Source organism: Desmodus rotundus, chromosome 3 (genome assembly GCF_022682495.2).
Source record: "Desmodus rotundus isolate HL8 chromosome 3, HLdesRot8A.1, whole genome shotgun sequence".
In the NCBI taxonomy this organism is placed as follows: Eukaryota; Metazoa; Chordata; class Mammalia; order Chiroptera; family Phyllostomidae; genus Desmodus; species Desmodus rotundus.
In genome coordinates this window covers 30886002-30906511 of record NC_071389.1, presented here as the reverse complement: position 1 = coordinate 30906511, position 20510 = coordinate 30886002, and the positions used below count along the sequence as shown (strand labels likewise).

Below are 20510 nucleotides of genomic sequence, written 5' to 3'. Positions count from 1 at the left end.
CATATTTCTAAAGCTGCCCCCACCTTTTAGCGGTGGTGCAGGAGTGGGGCAACTCATCACAGAAGTCCAGAGATGTATGGCTGGGGGCTGCAGTTTTAAAACTTTTGCCTGGAACCCACAATAGGACGTGTTTTACATCATTCTGCAATAAACACATACATACATATATGTAACTGAAATAAGTGAAGTAATTGATCAGTTACAGTATTTGCTCATTACCATTATCCTTGGACTCTTGGGATTTAGGGAAAAGCAAATATTCACTCCTTTTTTTTTTTTTTTTTTTTTGCAAAAAGAATAGGATAACCTGTGGCCTTGTATTCACAGAGAAAATGAGCAGTTTGACCAGAGATTACATTAAGTGACAATCGACCACAGTGGAGCAGAGAGACAATTAGCATCTCTCACTGGGGCAAACGGGAGATTCCACTTAGGGAGTCATGGAGTTTACAGTTCTGAGCGAGAATGAGATCTTCAGGGTGAAGAGCAGGCAATGTCAGCTATTTCCCATCTCCTTGTACGTCAGTGCACGAGGAGAGTCAAAGGGGAAGTCTGTACTTGGTGTGAGAGCACACGTGGGTTTCCAAACCTTTACTACATTTTTTGGTTTCTCGGTTCTCTTTCATTCAGAATCTAGAAACAAAGTGATCATTTCATTCCTATCCTGGCTGTTACTTTCAATGCAAAAAGTACCTGGGAGGGAAGGTATACAGGAAAGTCTGCTTCAGTCCTGGGACATCATATGTAAACTAGGAGGGATTGAACTGAAATCCTTTCCAGTTTAGCTTCAGTAGATCCTCAGAGACGAAGAGACTGACTGATGAAAGCAACCTGAGGCAGAGAAATTCTCTGCCGGCATGGGCGCAGAAGGACAGTTGGTGGTGACATAGAGCTTTACGATGGTCCAAAGGGAGCGTATCATTCTCTGCGTGATTTTCTAAAATTGTTACACATCCCTGGTGGAGAGGCATTTGTCCTAAACCAGAATAGGTGTAAAAGCAAAATTAATATAACCATGTTTCTGTGTCTAAGGGTAATTCTGTCAGTTAAGACTCTTTTAGTGGCAACATTTTATAAAGCAATTCAAAGTGGCTTCAACAACAACACAAAAAATGTATTAAATCACTTAACAAGAACTGTCCTTATCGCAATATGAGTTGAAGTTAATGCAGCCTGAAAAAAAGAAGCCTTTAGTTTAAAATAAGTTAAAATCAATTTTTGCATTGAAAAACTTTAAACTAGTGTTAAAATCCCATTTGGTTTCCTGTTTTATTTATGAAAACTCTGATTTCATACCCATGCCCATTCTCAGCCAATTTAAGCAGTCTCCTCCCCCTTCTTTGAAGACGTTAATCAACAAATGTTTAATGAGCTCCTTTTGTGGAGTTAGGCCTTAGATTCCCATGCTCTAGGCTCTTACAGTCAAATGGAGGAGAAAGGAAAGGAAAGAGTTGCAAAACCACCTGATAAGCAATAAGAAGCCAGTCTACATGAGCTCAGTGGGGGCATTTATTAGGTTTGTGTCTAACCCAGACTGGCTGGGATCAAGCGAGGCTCTCAGATATCTTGAGCTGAGTGCTGAAGGGCAAATAGGAGTTGGCCAGATGAATTCTGCTGAAAGAGAGAGGGGCTCTTCATTAATGCACTTGATCCACATCATTTGCAGATTCCATATTTGCAAATTCGCCTACTAGCTAAAATTTGTTTGTAACCTGCAAATTTATACTCGTGGTGCTTTCAGTGACAGGCATACAGTGGTGAAAAATTTGAGTCACCCGATAGGAACGTTTCCAGTTGAGGTCAAACAAGGCCACACTCTGCATTGTTTCAGCTCATATACTGTAAACAAGTTTTCTTTTCATGATATATTTAGTGCCATGGTTCTTGCACTTTTGTGCTGTTTTTGTTTTGGAGGGTTTTTTTTTGGTGATTCCACTGCTTAAAATGCACACATAGCATAGTGCTGAAGTATATCTAGTATTGCTAAGTGCAAGAAAGCGGTGATGTGCTTTACAGTGAAAATACATGTGCTAGATAAGCTTCATACAGGCACAAGTTCAACAATATACATTAAAGAAGATGTCTTTAAAAGAAACACACGTAAAACAATGTTATGTATTACATTGATCAGTTGATAAAAATGTTGCGACCAGGGGCTCTCAGGACCTTAACTCTGTACATACCTTAGGAGCAGTGGTTCAGTGATCATTAATTCAGTGTTTGCTATGAATTTCTAGAATGCTGATTTTCAACCTTTTTCATCTCATGGCACACATAAGCTAGTTACTAAAATTCTGCGACGCACCAAAAAATACATTTTTTAGCCAATCTGACAAAAAAATAGGTATAATTTTGATTATTCACACCAGATGGCCATTGTTGTGTTGGCTGTTGTCATTTTTTACTTGACAATCTAAGGAAACAGAGGTCAGTGCCCCTGACTAAATAGTCATGTATTGCATGTTTTAAAAATTCTTGCAGCCCACCAGTTGAATATCGCTGTTCTAGAACATAACTACTGTGGATAATGAGAACTGACTGTATGTGCAGAAATACAGATGAATGAAAAACATAGTGTGTTCGGGGGGGGGGAGGGGGTTTATATGTCGTTATAGCGCAGTTTGGTGGAAAGAGGCCAGAAGTAAGGATATGTCAGCAAGAGTCATCAAGGACCTTGAGTGTTTTGTCTCCTCTAGTGTGCTCTATATCTTTTTTTCTTTTTTGGACACTTGGTCCAGATACCTTATTGTGTGATACACAGTACCCGTCCCCCCGCTTTATCCAAGGGGAAGTACGTGCCAAGGCCTCCAGTGGATGCCTAAAACCACAGAAAATGCCAAAACATCTATACACTATGTCCGTACATATGTATCTATGATAAAATTTCATTTATAAATTAGGCATAGTAAGAGATTAACAACAGTAACAGTAAAATAGAAGAGTTATAACAATATACTGTAATAAAAGTTATGTGACTGTAGTGTCTGTCTCTCTTCAGTCATTTTTATATTTTTCAGTTCAAACCTGGTCCTGAATCTGTACAACCATCTCTTACCTGCAGGAAATGGCTGGGTGTCACTTGTTTCGGGGAAACCTCACTGAAGGCTTCACACAGGCCCCATGCTTTCTGGCGTACCACGTTGCTATCAGTCAGAACATGTTTTCTGTCCGTGTCTTTCACCCACAAACTTAATGCTTTGTCCACCTTAACTAAGCACTTACCACGCACTGTGGCCGTAGCTTTTTCAGTTTGAGGTGCGACAGCAAAACGAGCACGAATTTTCTTCCTTCACCATTTCACAGGTAGAAGATGCGCTCTTACTGTAGATCTTAGCAGCCTCAGCATGTGATTTGTTTTCTTTCTTTCTTAAGTGGAAAACATTCACCTTTTCACTTCAAGGAAGCACTGTTCAGCTTCTCGTTGGCCTATCTAAATTGCCGGCATCACTGCACTTGGGGTTTGGGGCCATCATTAAGTACAACAAAGGTTGCTTGAACACAAGCACTGTGATACGGCAGCAGTCGTCTGATAACAGGGACAGCTACTAAGTGACTGATGGGTGGGTGGCGCGTACCTCGTGGATTCACTAGACAAAACAGTGATTCATGTCCTGGCGGGGTGGATTGGAATAGCAGGAGATTTGATTACACTACTCAGAAGGGCGCTCGATTTAAAACTTATTTCTGGAATTTTTCACTTAATATTTTTGGACCTCAGTTGACCACAGGAAACTGAAACCACAGAAAGCGAAATTGTGTGATGGAAGACTACTGTGTTTGTGTGTGCATCTAATTGCACCACGAGGCGGTAGTCGGTCCTTGGTGCTTTAAGCGTGACAATAACAATGGCAATTAAGATGATAACTGCCATTCATTAAACGCCTTCCTTGTGCAGCCCCTTTTTAGAGACACTACCTATAGGATCTCCTTTTTGCTTCTACAGACCTATGCAATAGGAGGTGGCATCTCCACTTTACTGACAAGGAAACTGAGAGTCAAAGAGGTTAAGTAGTTTGCCCAAGGTCACACAGCTGTGTAGCAGTGCCAACATTAAAATATTCAAGTTCTAGGAGCCTGTTTTTTCCCAGTTTTTCTTCCTGTCTTCGTCTCTATATCCTCAATGAAATGCAGTAGGTGCTCAGTAGATGAAGTTGAAAAGATGTGATTTCAAGTTCCTACTAGAGTTCATAGTGATTTGCCATTGATGGTTGTCTGTTTTAGTAACTTTTTTGCTTACTATTTAAAGAACACTTAATATTAACTCCAAAGCAAAAAAAGCAGCATTTTAGATTTCATAGTATAAAATGGTCTGCAGGAGCTATTTTTAATGTTGCTAATGAAAAGTCATATAATATGCATAAAAGTCATGACATCTTTTGGCTGGAATGTGGGGGGGTTTTTTCTTAATGGATTCTACTTACTTAATTCAGCTTTTTAGACTCTTTGGGTTATAGTGCGTGGCTTTCAGAGATAAGTCCTGTAATGCTTGAATCTGATCCAACATTCTAGAATGTGTCCATCGGACCCAGAGGTAACGGGAAAGTGCCCCTGGTCTCTCCATTCTAGTTGCACATGTAATTTTGCTATAGTTGTCCATAGATTTCTGGAATTATGCCACTCTTCAGAAAGGAATGCTGAGAGGTGGAATCTGGCTCTGCAGTTTATGGGAACGTAGCTGAGTCCTAGTGACCCGTGTGTGGTCCAAGTCTTGAAGTGATATTTGGTAATTAGAGAGTTGATGGTCAGCTCTCCAGAGCAACCTTCAGTGAGGCAGCTGATACCCAGGCCTAGAGATTAGGGGCGTGGGGAGAAGTGGAACAGTACCTCACCTTCTCCTGCTGGCATTGGCTTTCAGCTGCTCCTCTGGTTTGGGGGGAAATGGTAGCTGCCAGCGAGCCACACTAGTCATTTGTGAGGCATCGCTATTCTTGAGGAACTTAATCAAATAATTGCACAAATAAATAACTCATCGCTTTGAAAATTGTCATGCAGAAAAAGTCTTCTTGGGCCTATTCATGCTGTTGCTCCCTACCTATTACCAAATGCCATGCTCACCCTTCTAACCGAGAAAGAATACCTTTTTTATTTTTGTATATAAAACTCTTACTTACCCATCAGAATCTAATTTGAGTCCTACTTCAGTGAAGCCTGTGCAGTTCAGCCTGCACTGATGTTCTTTCCTCAGAACTTTATTAAGTATCACATTGAGTACTTAATTGTTTCTTTACTGTTACCTCCCTACCTCTAGCCCTCTGCCTCCCGCTTCCATCTCCACCTCCCTCCCCCTCCCCCATCTCACTCATACTCTGTGCTCCTGCCACCAGCCTTCTTTCTTTTCTTCAGAGTGCCAAGCTCTTCCCTGCTCTGGGGCCTTTAACCCAGCAATTCCCTCTGCCCTCAAATGTACTTCATTCAGTATTTTTCTGATTAATACCTTCTTCTCATTTAGATCTGTTTAAATTTCATCTCTTTATAGAGGCTTTCTCTCACCATCCAATCCAAAGTAGCTACCCAGTCACTCATCAAGTTACCTTATTATAATTTTCTTCTAACATCCCACTGGCTGTTGCTATATAAAACTGTCTTCTTGCACTAAAATGTAAATTCCACAAGACCACTAACACCTGTGTCCCATCACTGGCATAAAATAGGGCTCAATACATATTTATTCCAGTAATGAGTGAAAACTGGTTTGACACCCTGAACATGTTTCTCCTAAAGGGAAAGAGGAAGAAGAGAACCCAAGTTCCCGGGCTCCTCACCAGACTCTCTTGTTCAGAACATACTGCTGCTACTCCCAGAGCTGTGCTTAAATTTTTTGCATAGTACTTATTATCTGATACTTCTTTTTCTGCCACCTTCTACTATGATATAAGCCCCGTGAAAGCAAAACCTCAGGGTCTTGTTTGCCAGCATCTCCACAGTGCCCGCAGCAGTACCTGGCACAGCGAAGATGCCAAATGTCTGTTGAAGGAAAGAATAGGAGATCAGGTTTACTTTGTCTTATGTAGCAAGTAAGTGCCAGAAACTTTAGTGGTTATTCTGTGATGCCCTCTGAATATAATTGCTACTGGTAGATCTACGTCTTCATTGTAGCAACTGGGACAGGAAAGCAGCACGGAACCAGGAATCTGTGAAGAACGTTTTGAGCCACACTGCAAGGCCGTCAGAATATGATCTCTATAGCCTGAAACTGAGCGTCACACAGACTCCCCTAGCCCTCATCCAAGGGAGAAGTCCAGCTGTTCAGAATTCTACCCGAAATAGCAGAAGGAAGACCCATTTTGTTTTGATTCAATTCCTATTTTAATATATTCAGTGCATCAGTCAGCGAGTCAGTGGGTATCAAGCCCCTTCAGGGTACAAAGTAGTGCTTTGATTGAGCTATCGAGTTTGGAATATAAATCACATTGTTAAACCAAAACTCAGTCCCCCAAGCAGTTGAAAATACTGTTCCAATTGTAAGGGTGCTGTTCCTGTAGACTGTATTTTGTGAGGATGGGCTTTTATGTGCCCACTTGGGCAGGAACAAAAGTTCAGTAAGTAACCGAGGTGTTATTTTTCACCAAAATGAAATCCTTCAGGGGTCTTTGATCATTAGCTTTCTTCCTGTCCAATTGTCGAAGGGTTGTGTTGTAATCACTGTGGTAATCATCTTTGGGGTAATTTAAGATTTTTGGATCTTGTAGCTGCCAGGAGTAGGGTAAAAGAATACTAATTGCCCTTCCCTCATTGGCACTAGTGTTCAAATTGGGCAGGGAAAGAAGGGGTACTGTTGCCGCCTCCCAGTCTGCAGTCTATTCAAGGCAGGAGCTGAACAGGGTATAATGTCTGGGTCACAGAAACACATGCAATCCAAGGGTGCCTCGGCATCAGCATCAAATGGAGTTTGTGAAGGAAACACAGTGCAAATTCTGTTTTCATTGTTTGTTACTCTTTTCCCCCCTAGATTTCTCTGTTGAATTCTGCAGTAAACCACCTCAAAGCCAATGTTAAGTCAGCAGCAGACTTAATTAGCCTGCCTGCCACTGTAGAGGGACTTCAGAAGGTAAGTGCTATGTGCAGGCACTGAAATTAACCTCCTGCTGTAATTCTAGCTTCTTAGACATTTTCTTTGAAAGCCTGGCATTTGAAATCCCCTGCTCTGGGAGGGCGGTGATAGAGCATATCACCGTGTTCTAAAGATTTCAGAACATCTCTGTTTCGGTCTGGTTAGTTGGGCCTTTGCTTTGCCGCAAGTGACTTGCTCTGGTTTATGTGGTTTGCACCTTTTTATTTGGCTCTCCAGGTCCCAGGACCACTCTGCTGGGACTCTTTGGTTAGCATACGTGGGTTGGCTTTTCATCATTTGCCTTTCAATTCATCATCCACAATGTCTCCATGAAAGCAGACCAGTTATACATGAGAGTTGCTCTAAATTACTGTTAATTTCTAAATTACTATTCATTTTATTTTTTATAAAGGTAATTTGAAGAAATGCAAAAATTTTAAATTCAAGATATGATAAGGGTTGGCAAGGATGTGGAGCAAAGGAAACTTTCAAATACTCCTGCTGGGAATATAAATTGGTAAAAGGCATTTTGGAAAACAATATATATTATTTTATGAAGGTAAAGGTGCACATCCTCTAAGCCGTTCACTCTAGCACACACCCCAGGCTCTAGGGCCCAGGCAAGTGACAGTTTGGAATTTCTGCTTATTTGATCCTGGGATTCAGGCCTAGAGCAGGAGGCGGTGTCCAAGCAGATGGGTAACACATAGGGATCTTTAGAGCTGGGTGGGGAGAGTGAGTAGGAAGAAGGAGGAGCCTACTTTGAACATAAGCAACACCAGCCCCTGCAGCAGGAAGTGGAAGAACAGATTCTGGAACAAGGAAATCAAATCTAGAGTCCTTAACTTTTGAAAGTTAGTGTGTGATAACTTTGATTTGGTTACATGCCAGGCTCCATAAATATAAATATAAGTTATCTCCACAAAGGAGAACTTCCTAAGCTAAGAACGGAAACAAAACTTGCTAGTTTAGAGTCACACCACCTCTGTGCTCAGTCTCCATAGTTTGCTATTAGTCCAATATGGTCACCTCCTTATAACTTTATTTTTTGAGCAGGGGGATTATTTTGTTTTGTTTTTGTTTTTGGTTGTTAACAGGCTTAATTCACGTTATTTTTCTTTTCTAAAATTGTGTGGTGGCCCCAGTGGAGCCTGGGTCTTCTGCACAGAAACTCTGGTGTGGGTCTTTACAAGACGGCCAGTGAATTCCTGGCGGGGAGACTCGGGGGACAGTCTCTGTCCAGAGGTCGGGGTGAAATAGCTGCAGGTCTTAGAGACGGCACCCTGGGGAGGTGGCCTTGGCCAAGTCGCCCAGGGTGGCAGTGCAGCCCCTGGCTGAGGTGTAGCAGTCGTCGAAACCAGCCATCGGCAGCAGCTTCTTGGGCACACGGCCTGGGAGCGGGGTTGTTAAAACCACTTTAATAAGTAGGAGTTGTTTTTTGTAAATGATACCTGTTAATTGTAGGAAAATTAGAAAATACAGGTAAATAGACCGATAAGCATCCACATTATTACACAGAGATAACTAATAATAATTTTGAGGTGTATCTTCTTCAAGATTGTTTTCCCTATGCTTATAACTTTAAATAAAAAAGTAGGGACAACTTCGATGGGGCCAAATGCTTCTTGCCACTGTTCCCAAGTACCCAGTGGGGAAAAGGTGGGCCTCTATAGATAGCCTTTAGCACAGAAGCAACTCTGGCAGTCTTGCATTAGAAAGGAAACTGGTTTATTCTTGCATCCATTAATTCAACAAACATTTGTGGAGCTCCTTCCAATGTGTGCCAGGCACTTTGCAGATGCTGAGAAAACCAAACAAGAGCTTACTATCTTCTTGCATTGTGATGGGATCATACATCCAGCCAGTGAGGATTCTCTAACAGGAGGTGTCTTTGAATGCCTGTAGCTTCTGTAACAGAGCTCACTTAGATAACATCCCAGAGTGGAGACCTCTACCCAGTGTGTCGCAAATCTGTGCATTTATAATGTTGGACACTGCTTTATTACAAGTGACTCAGTTTTGAAGCAGTAGTTCATCTTGAATACCTAACCTTAGTGCAGTCATATAATTTTTTTTTAATGTTGAAAATATCTCGTTCTCTTGGATTCTTGGCTATCAGTGTAATATAAAAGTCCTTGGTTAAAAATACTAATGTGACATCACAAAATTTTCTGTCTATCTTAATAAAAGGCCAACACCCCCCAAACAGTAACATTCTTTTGGTGTTCCCTTAGGACAGGCCTTTTTAAAAGACGGCTTCTGAGTCATGTTCCCAAGTCCCCAGTCTACTTGGGCTCCTTAGGCTTAATGAAAGCAAAGTAAGCTAATACCTGACTCTCCTCAGTAATTGCTGATGGGATGCTACAGTAGAAAAAAGAACAAATGCCGCCAGATGGACTTTTTTCTTCATCTCTGCAATGCTGGTTTTCCCAAAGCCAAAAGTGGTTCCATCCATTTTCACTCAAAAGCCATCATTTGCTCCAGACCCCGGGGCAGCCTGCAGTGTCAGCGCTGGCTGTCTGCCCGCTTACGGCAGGGCTTGGTAGAGACAGTGTGTGGGAGAACCTTATCTGTGTGGTTTTTCAAGGAAAGATTTGGTTTTCCTCTAGGAAAAGTCCTTTAAATTGGGGAAATTGCTGATACATGTATTTTTGTATTCCTGTTAATTGTGTCAATATAAGCTCCTGAAATTCACAGTTTGAAGACATTTGAAATAACTAAAACCACTGACCTCCATTCATCAGTGTTTAATGTAAAATGAAATCAATGATATACACACTCCCACTAGAATGGCTAAAATTGAAAAGACTGCAGGTACCGGTATTGAGGATATGGAGTAACTGGAATTCTTACACACTGCTAGTGGGAATAGAAAATAGTGTAATCATTTTAGAACACAGTTTGGCAGGTTTTTTTAAAAGTTAAGCATACACCTACCATATGATTCGCCATTCCGTTTCTAGGTATTGTGATGCTAAGAAAGCCCATGGCGAAGGGAAATGAAAGCATATGCCCACAAAAAGACGTGTACGTGAACGTTTGTAACAGCTTTATTTGTCGTAGTCAAATACTGAAAACTACCTAAATGCGCGTCAACAGGTGCATAAACTACAATGTATCCATACAATGGAACAACACGGATAAATTTCAAAATAATTATACCGAGTGAAAAAAACCATATAAACAAAAACAACATACTCACTGCTTCTGTTTATATGAAATTCTAGAAAATGCAAACTGATACATAGTGACAGCAAGTGGATCAGTGGTTGCCTGGGGACAGCGGTGGAAGAATCACAAAGGGACATAGGAAACTTGGGTGTGATGGACATGTAGTGTCTGGATTGTTGTCGTTGTTTCCCAGGTGTATATGTGTCAAAACTTATAAAGGTATACATTTTGAACATGTGCATTTTGTTGTATGTCAGTTATATCTTAATAAAGCCATTAAAGTTTTTTGAAAAAGGAAAACATACTGACCTTACTACATGTTTCTGTTCAGACCGTAGCTTCCATTGGCAATACTTTAAACACTGTCCATCTTGCTGTGGAGGCAATGCAGAAAACTGTGGACGAACACAAGAAGGCCATGGAGTCACTGCAGAGTAATGTGGTAAGGAAATCTACAAATGCTGCAGGAAGTCATCATACCCCTGCCTACCCTTTTCTGTGTAATACTTGTGATGCCTGCTTTCCGTTCGTCCAAACAGACCCTACCATGCACCTTTTTAAGAGATACAATCAGCAATGTTTTTTTGTTTGTTTTTTTAAAGATTTTATTTATTTTTAGAGAGAAGGAAAGGGAGGGAGAAAGAGAGAGAGAGAAACATCATTGTGTGGTTGCCTCTCACGCGCCCTCTACTGGGAACCTGGCCCGCAACCCAGGCATGTGCCCTGACTGGGAATCAAACTGCGATCCTTTGGTTCGCAGGCCTGCACTCAATCCACTGAGTCTCACCAGCCAGGGCTCAGCAATGTTTATTGTTACTTTTAGAATCTGTAAAGTAAGCAGTTAAGATGGATAGAATTAAGAGCTGAGTCTTTTGCAAATGACCTGGAGGAGATACAAAAATAAGGTACCTAAGGATTGAACGGGTAGGAAGGAAAAATGGAAAAGAAGGAAAGGAAAGTGGGGCATTATCTGTTGTTTATTGCTATATAAAAAATTACCGCACAACTTAGTAGCTTAAAACAGTGCATTCATTTCTCACTGTTCTCAGGGTCCAGAATTTGGCAGGGCTCTTAGCCTCAGGAATGACGAGAGGCCAAGTGAAGGGGGCTCTAGAGGAAGAAAGATCATCTTGATCACACTTGCAGTTGAATACGGCCCTAGGTGTGACCTCAGCCCACACCACATGGAGCATCTCCAACCCCGCCAAGCCTCGTCAAGCCACTGAATCTTGAGAAATAATAAATTACTGTTGTTTTAAGTCACAAAATTTGGGACAATGTGTTATGCAGTAGCAGATAACTGAGACAGAAACAAACCCCTGCAGTGCTCAGGGGTTGTTTTCAAATGCCTCTCAATGCTGTGCAGAGTGAGCTGTCTGCAGTCATTCAGAGCCCTGAAGTCTTCTCCTAGGGTACTCGGCTCCATGCAGGATTGATGGAGGGTGAAAAGGATAGCACAGCCTCTGCTGTCATGCTGGGGAGATGAGTTGTATATACTTGAAATGGGGACTATTCAAGATGCACAGAAGTTCCCTAGCTGCTCCACTCATTCATAGATCTGCCCCCATGTTGATTCATCAGTGGATGCCCCTGTGAGAAGCTAGACTGTTCTGGGACCATCCCAGATGCTTAAGTGGACTTAGTAATTACTTATTGCCTATACTAACCTCCATTCCTGTTAATAGAATCAGCGCTCCTTGGAGATCACGGGAAGCAACCAGATTATTCCATCACCTTCAGCTCCATCAGAACTTGACAATAAAACCCACAGTGAGAATTTGAAACAGGTACGTTTTGTCTCTGGCTTACCTCCCTGTGGCCACGATGGACTGGAGGCAGCCTGGAGTTTACGCTTCGTGTCCTGTGCCTCAGCAGGCACCCTGGGCACATATCGCCGGCGTGAGAGCTGGGCAGAGTGAGATGTGCGCTGCTGTCTTAGGGACCCAAGATGCTGTCCTGTCTCTTGTTTGGCAGTCTGCTCTTTTCCCTGCGTGTTGCTCATTGCAGTAAATTCCTTTTCACATCTTGAAAGACAGAATGACCAAAGTATCTTGAAATTCATTATGAAAACTAGCAATCTGGGCAAGTTAAAGATGGATGGATAGCAGATTAATTGAGAGTGATGGCTATTTTGAGCCACAGTAAATTCTAAGAATGTTAGAAAGCATATCCTAGAAAATCAAGATTCTCTAAATACTAAAGACAAGGAGGAAAAAGGAGATCAAGTTCAAAATCACATTGAAGAGAATAAAGGAATCTTCACGAAGAATAATTCCTGTCCTGAGTTGAATGCCCTTTAAAGCCTATTGTCATCATTTCTATTTAAGTAGTCATCAGTAAGTAAAGGATGCCAATAAAAATAATTGAATTCTGTACTAAATAATGCACTACTTGTTATGGTTTTGCTCCATGAGCCAATTCAGTAATTGGCATTGTTCCTAAGGTAGTTTTGTTCTGACAAATTAGGTTAATGGACATTTCAGTTAATAACGCAGCAAGCTTTCTTAGCCAGCAGTGAGGTAAACATTGGGAAATCAATTCCCAAGCTCTCAGCTTCCTGGGACCAGACAGTGAATCATGTAGGTAGTCCTCTTCCCTCATCCCCTCCCCCGCCCCCCCTCCCCATCTAGCTGAGGACAAACAATTCCAGAGGGACTTGTAAAGTAGAGGGACAAAGCAGAGACAGACGATCGATGGTCTAAACCAGGAAAAGGAGTTTACTTCAGTAACTTGACGCATTAATGGTTGTTCAGTGCTGCTGGCCTGCTTGTCTAGCATACATCTTTAGCTGGATTGTACAGTTTGATTTAGTTCCCCTCCAGGATATCCTGTACCTTCACAACTCTGTAGAGGAGGTAAACAGTGCCCTGGTAGGGTACCAGAGACAGAATGATCTTAAACTCAAGGGGGTGAATGAGACAGTCAGTAATCTCACCCAGAGAGTCCACTTGGTGGAAAGAGATCTGGTTGCTCTGAGCAAGGCGGAAAAGCAAGCAAACCTGTCCTTCAGCATGGCAAGCCTTCCCAGATCTTTTCTGCCGTGTTCCGTGTTTCACCATGCCTTTTGTCTGTGCGCGGATGACCTTCCACCACCTTTTCAAACAGTCTTCTGGCATATTTGAGAGGCTGCCAATTGTATTGTACTCAGTCCTTGTCTCTAACCCTTACACTAGCCCTTTGATATGAATGGCGCAGATGGTGTGGGTCCTGATTTGGAAGGGAGACGGAGAGAGGTTCAGTTGCTTGCCCAGGCCTCACCACAAGTCATTGGCAGACATGGCAAGCCTGCTATCAGGTTGTCAGTGACCCATCTGGTGGGGAAGCTCTGGCACGTATTTCCACGTGAGGTCTTGTTGATCTTTTCTAAGTTATTAAGGATGAGAACAATGACAATGACAATAACTAAAGAATCTTTTGCCGTTTCATTAAGCTAGAACTTGGCTTTCAGATTTATCCTGTTCATCTACATATTAAGGGGATACTTTTGCATATAAAGTCAGGAAAGCCAGGAAAAACAGGTCAGATCTGACCAGTTCCTCAACTTAAGAGCTCATTGAGTCCAGCCTCTCATTTTGTATCTGAGGAAACTGAATGACTCTAAGTCACCAATGGAGGAAGATTGCGTGCTTTACAGGTTTTCATATTATTATATGTTTCTTTAATCACCTTTCTCATATACCTTGTACTGGGATCCATGTGGATTTTTCCTAATTAATTATTAGAGAGAGAGGAAGGGAGGGAATAAGAGCGGGAGAGAAACAACAATGTGAGAGAAAAACATCAATCAGTTACCTTTCCTACACGCCCCGACCAGGGACCAAATCTGCAACCCAGGCATGTGGGTTTTGCTTTGTGGGACGACACCCAACCAAGCAAGCCACACTGGTCAGGGCTGGGTTGTTTTTTAATAGTTGCAAACCTCACCCTTAAAGATTTCAAACAGTGCCCTGGCTGGTACTCTGTGGATTGAGCGCTGGCCTGAGAATCAAAAGGTCACTAGTTCGATTCCCAGTCAGGACACATGCCTGGGTTGCGGGCCAGGTCCCCAATTGGGGGCGTGTGAGAGGCAACTGATCATTGTTTCCTCTCCATGTTTTGCTCGCTCTCTTTGTCACTCCCTTCCCCTCTCCCTCAAAGTAAATAAAATCTTTTTTTAAAAAAGATTTCATACAGCAAAGACTGGCATATATTAAGAAATGGAAAGAAAATACAGGGAGTTATGCTGTAAATTCAAGTAACCACCAAAGCTGGAAGTAAGCCCACAAGTAAAGTCGAACTCTGGTGCTTAGAAAGCAGTGTTTGAACTGGCTCTGCCACAGTGGAGCCTTGGCAAGTTGCCTTGACTTAGCTTTGAGGGTGGCGTAAGACCTGTTCCCTCTACTGCTTTACCGGGGTGTGTAATAGACTGGAAAGCTGAGAAGATTAAAGCAGCCTTACTTTAAAAACCCTGTTTGAACTCTGCTAAACTAAGCAGGGGCCAGGAATTTTGGATGATTTGATGAGTATGAAGGCCCAAAGGTTTTCAGGGCTTACTGTGAAAACCTACCATTCCGAACTTCCCCTACTGTCCCTCTCCTCCCCGCTTTATTTTTCTCCAGAAGAGGCAATTGTTCATAGTATCATCTGTCTTACTATTTCTTCCATGGTTCTAAGGTAAAGTTCTCTCTCTTTTTATACTTCAGGGTTTAAAGTTTGTGAATGAAACAACTAGACTAAGCACCGTTTTCACCTTTGTATCTTAGCGGCCTTTCTTCCTCTCTTCTCTCATTCTCCATCTGGTATTTCTGTTGACAGCATCCTGAGATCTTTTAAATAAGTTTGACCAAATGACTTAAAAAGTACTAAATGTCGTTTAAGTTTTAATGTTTGCCTTTAATCTTCTCTTGTTCTTTTTTACCCTTTAAGGTAAATGATAGAGCTGCCAGTCTGAAAAGAGAGTCTTTGCACCCGGTGACCAGCAGAACAGATACAGTAAAAACCCAAAGTATGAAGGTAAATAACAGGAAGCTTACTGAGAAGTAAAGATAAATGCTTCAGCATCCTTGTGCTTTTTGAACTATTGCTTCTTTCTCAAAAGGAGCACTGTGGTCTCATGTGCTAAAACTTCAAGACAAAGTAATTAGTAAATTAGTATATTGAATAAGTGAATACTTGATCAAGCACGCACCTGGTGCCCACACGCTTTGCTAGGAGCTGGTGTGACCACAGTGAGCACGACAGGCACGTGACCCCTGATCTGGTGGAGCTTTCAAAGTCCATCGTTTAGAAAATCATTAGCACGTGATTGAACACATAATTAATCACGAGCATGATAAATGCTAGGGGGGGAAGTATGGAGTATGGTGAGGGCATTAGCAGAGTTCTGGAAGGCTTCCCTAAGGAAACGACTTTCAAACTAAGACAGGAAGTTATGTGTACTAATGATGGGGAACAGTGGCTTAGATAATCTAAAAATGGTGTCTAATCTAAAATTTACTTTTTAGTTTTAAATTTTAGTTTCAGAACTTACATAGTCCATTTAAGCCTCAGCCTATTCCCTTCACCTAGTACCTTTCCCTTTTGTTGTTCATCCCAGACATGTTATCAAGGTAAGCAATCTGTGATATACTCTGATATCCCAGGAGAGAAAGTTCATTTGCAGCATTCTCAGCGATACTGTAAGACCTGGGCTAAGCTAAAGGAAAACTCAGGAAGGTGGTGACTGAGTGGCTAAAGTACCATTTCAGATGCATATTACATTTGACAAGTTCAGACAATATGAGGTTCAGAGAAAATGAACTTAGAAATGAACCATCACACAAGCAGTTTTCATTATAATGCTTTCCATCTATATTTTTCTTCCTCAACAGTTTTTTAAATCACATATATTAAAACATTAATGCTTTATATGCTAGGCTTTTGTTGTATTTTCTAACTGCTACAAGGAAAATTTTTTTAGAAAAACCTCAGCTGCAGAATGACAAGAAAAATTTAAAAGCCAGATGTAAGTGTTGAAAACAAAAAAGTACCTGCTATTATAAAGTAGTAGTGATTTCAGTAACAGCTCAGTTTTTTTTACAGTAAATATCAGATTAAAATACAGCTAGTACATGTTTTTGCCTAAATTTCTTGGCTTTACTTTCAGACACTGTGTTTTTTAATTGTCATCTCTGTGTGTTAGTCCCTTTGTGCTGCTTAGCCTAAGCATCCTAACCAGGTCTAATTTCTCCTTAGCATAAATTTTTCAAGCATTTAGGACCTAGTTTTATTTACATATTCCTGTGTATTAGCTCCCTAAGTAAACCAAGAGTGATCTACTACACAGTAACTATCAGGGTAGAAGTAAAGACAGGAGAGAAATAGGTATGTATTGAATAAAAGACACATGTAATGAGTTGATATTCTCATTAAACAGAGGATCAAGACCTTTCACCTTAGTCTAAGCAGTTAGAAACTGGCCTCATAGAAACCAGACTTTTCTCTTTATATAATTAAAAGTATTTTTATATGTCACTCTGGATCATTCTGGGGATGAGGCAGACTATCAGGTATAAATCTTTTTAAAAAGGTATTAATAAGACTTTGAAGTATTAGAATTTCTTCATGTTCCTAGCAGTTCTTGCCACCAGTTGAATCATCACCATGGGGGGAGAGAAGGAAGATCAGGGGAATAATTGTGGTTTGGTTGTTTTGTTTTTAACGTGATAAGAGTATAAAATTCTACCTAAAGTGGTCTAGTCACAAGGTGAAGTAAAATATTCAGGAAGATTATTTAGTTGGTGCGAAATTGTTCCTAGAAACCAATATCCTACTCATTTAGGAAATAGGTGTCACAGAGGCACCTGGGCAAGGGTACATTTCCTTTACTGCTGACACAGGCATGCCATACCCCATCAGCCAAATGTTCCCAGTGAATCAGATCATCTGTAGCATAATGTTTCCTTAATGGTCTAGGCTCAAATCCAGCTAGGCCCTCATCGACACTGAGTACCGAAGATACCTCTATTATCTGTTGATTCATTCCTTCATTGCCTGTACTTATACAGAACGCACTGGAGGTCAAGCTCTACATGCTAAATAGGCTCTGGGAATATAATAAAGAATCAGACGAAGACTTGCTTCCACCTTAAACCTCTGTGATCTTTGTTTTGGGCAGAAAGAAGATAGTTCAGATTCTCAGGTATCCAAGCTAAGAGAAAAACTACAGCTGATCAATGCTCTCACCAACAAACCTGAAAGCAACAGGCCTCCAGAGACCACCCATGAAGGTGAGATATTCAGGGCTGGCTTCTGAATATTTCACGCAGGCTTGAGCAGCTTGCCTCCCACATGGAGTGGAAAGGTGTTCCAGCAGGACTGATCGAACTGAGTGAATGATGCCTCAGCGCACTGAGATGAAGCTGATACACTTTGCTTTCATTTAGAAAAAGCCCATTTGGTACATGATTTGTACTCCAGTCTATTAAGGGAAGAAGGGGTAATGTTTAGCTGGAAATAGACTTCTCCATGCTGTCTGCATCCAATTATAGGCAGAAAAACATCACTGTCGTAGCATGTATTAAACCAACTAAATGTTTACAGAAGTCTTTTCATTTCTTTAAGTGCATAAAATTTACTTAAAAATAAATATTAGTCCTGAAAAACCATTAACAAATAATGATTGGGTCACTGGGTTGGAAAGGCCCTTGGCTTTAGGTAGGGACATACCTAGTTAATATTGGCCGATATATTAACTTCCACTGGTTTAAGTTCTAGGAGGATGTAACCAAGGCATTGGACTGTATTGGCTTTGACCCCTGTCTCCCAAAAAAGTATTTTTTATTTTTGAGAAAGCAGTACAACCTCTCTTACTCTCTTTTGGGTGGAAGACAGACTACAGTGGGAGGCCTTGTCCTAACACTGTGCTACACAATTGTATGGTAGCACTCTTTTAACACCAGCTGGCCGGATGTCACCTGCCCCCAGATCGGGCTTAAGCTCAGTTCCTAGAATATCAGATATCCAATGCTATTCTCATTTGCAGCTTAAACTCTTAACATCTAAACATGTATAATGCTTACTGGTACTATAAGATCTTCCAGTGAGACCGCAGCTTCAAACCTTAATGTCAAAAAAAGAGAGAGAAACCAACCAACCAACCTTAATGTTATATAATACTGATTTATCTTCACTTACATGCAGAACATACTAATCCATGCCTTTAACTTCATTTAGTCACTGTGCTACTTCATTCTCATTTCTTTTTTATTTTTCAATTACAGTTGACATTCAGTGTCATTTTATATTCGTTTCAAGTGTACAGCATAGTGGTTAGTCAACCGTATAATTTACAAAGTGATCCCCCCTCCGATATTTCAAGTATCCACCTGGCACCACAGTTGTTACAGTATTACTGACTACATTCCCTACGCTATGCTTCACATCTCCACGACTGTTTTATAACTACCAAGTGGTACTGCTCAATCCCTTCACCTTTTTCACACAGCTCCCCTCTGGCAACCATCATTTTGTTCTCTGTATCTATGAGTCTATTTCTGTTTCGTTTGTTCATTTATTTTGTTCATTAGATTCCACACTTAAGTGAAATAATACATGTGTCTTCATTCTGTCTGACTTATTTCACTTAGCATAACACCCTTTAGGTCAGCAATTTTCAACCTTTTTCATCTTATGGTACACAAACTACTAAAATTCAGCAGCACGCAAAAAAAAAAATTTTGCCAGTCTGAAAAAAAAATCGGTATAATTTTGATTGATTTACAAAAGAATAATAATAATAATCTACCCTTTTTGCTCCAAAGTGGCTTTTTAAAAAATCAAATGCCTATACTTTTTTTAAATCTTTATTGTATTTTTTCCCTTACCACTTAGTCCCCACATACTCCCCTCCCCCAGCAATCACCAGACTGTTGTCCATGTCCATGAATGCTTTTTCCTTTTAGCTCAATCCCTCCATCCCCTAATCTCCCCCTATACTTGTATATAAGGATTTCTAGTACCAAGAATTAACCAATCAAACACAACCTTGTTATGTCACATGACCACTAAGATGCAGCTAGGTTATGTGACCTACATATTTATGGTTCAAGACAGGACATGCACAGTGGACAGCTATTGTTGTGTTGGCTGTTGTCATTTTTTTGCTTGACAGCCTAAGCAAAAAGATGTCAGTGCCCCTAACTAAGTAGTCAGGTATTGCATGTTTTAAAAATTCTTTGACACACTGGTTGAAAATTGCTGCTCTAGGTCCATTCATGCTGTCTCAGATGGTAACATTTCATTCTTTTTATGGTCTAGTAATATTCCAATATATATATACCACAACTTTTTTATTCACTTGTCTATTGATGGGCACTTGGGCTGCTTTCATATCTTGGCTGTCATAGATAACACCGCAGTGAACACAGGGGTGTGTATATCTTTTAGAATTAGTGTTTTGGGTTTCTTCGGATGGATACCCAGAGGTGGGATTGCTGGGTCATAAGGCAGTTTTAATTTTTTGAGGAACCTCTATACTGCTTTTCACAGTGGCTGCACCGATTTATATTCCCGCCAACAGTGCGCAGGGGTTTCCTTTTCTCCACCTCCTTGCCACACTTGTTGTTCTGTTGATTTATTGGTGATGGCCATTCTGACAGGTATGAAGTAGTATCTCATTGTGGTTTTAATTTGCATTTATCTGATGATTAGTGACATTGAACATCTTTTCACATGTCTGTCGGCCATCTGTATGTCCTCGTTGGAGAAGTGTCTACTCAGGTCCTCTGCCCATTTTTTTAATTGGCTAGTTAATCGGGGTGGGGGTTGTTTGTTTGTGTTTTTGGTGTTAAGTTGTATAAGTTCTTTATAAATTTTGGATATTAACTCCTTATCAGATGTATCATTGGCAAACATCTTCATTCAGTAGGTTATCTTTTCATTTTGCTGATGGCCCCCTTTGTCAGCGATTTCTCTTAAATTAAGTATATACACAGTTGTCCTAAAAGGTGACCTTCAATACTGGTTTAATTTGGTGTCGGGTTTGATAATCCTAAAGCCATGTATTTGCAACAGGGCCAGTACAGAGTGTCACATCAAAGCCATCAGCATTGCCAGGGTTTCCACAGTCTCTTGGAGGCCACACTGAGAAAGCTGCTCAGCTAAGACCTGTCTCCCTACCAGGAATTTCTAGTATCAAAGGTAAATTTTTATATTATGGAGTAATAAAGGAAATGTTCAACGTTACAACTTTTCAATTGTTTTCAATTGTAAAAAAAAGAATTGTATCTAACATCGATTAAGCAACTCCCATGGACCAATATTTGATATG

General features: G+C 40.9%; 1 protein-coding gene across 1 annotated transcript in view; it reads left to right on the top strand.

The window, feature by feature from the left end:
* The window catches only part of EFCAB14 (EF-hand calcium binding domain 14), a 35440-nt gene that overhangs the window by 9423 nt on the left and 5507 nt on the right, over positions 1-20510 (top strand). Inside the window, exons 4-9 of the mRNA XM_024571055.4 lie at positions 6950-7048; positions 10554-10664; positions 11908-12009; positions 15128-15214; positions 17358-17469; positions 20255-20380. Coding sequence (XP_024426823.2) covers positions 6950-7048; positions 10554-10664; positions 11908-12009; positions 15128-15214; positions 17358-17469; positions 20255-20380 — 637 coding nt within the window. The remainder of the gene's footprint in view (positions 1-6949; positions 7049-10553; positions 10665-11907; positions 12010-15127; positions 15215-17357; positions 17470-20254; positions 20381-20510) is intronic.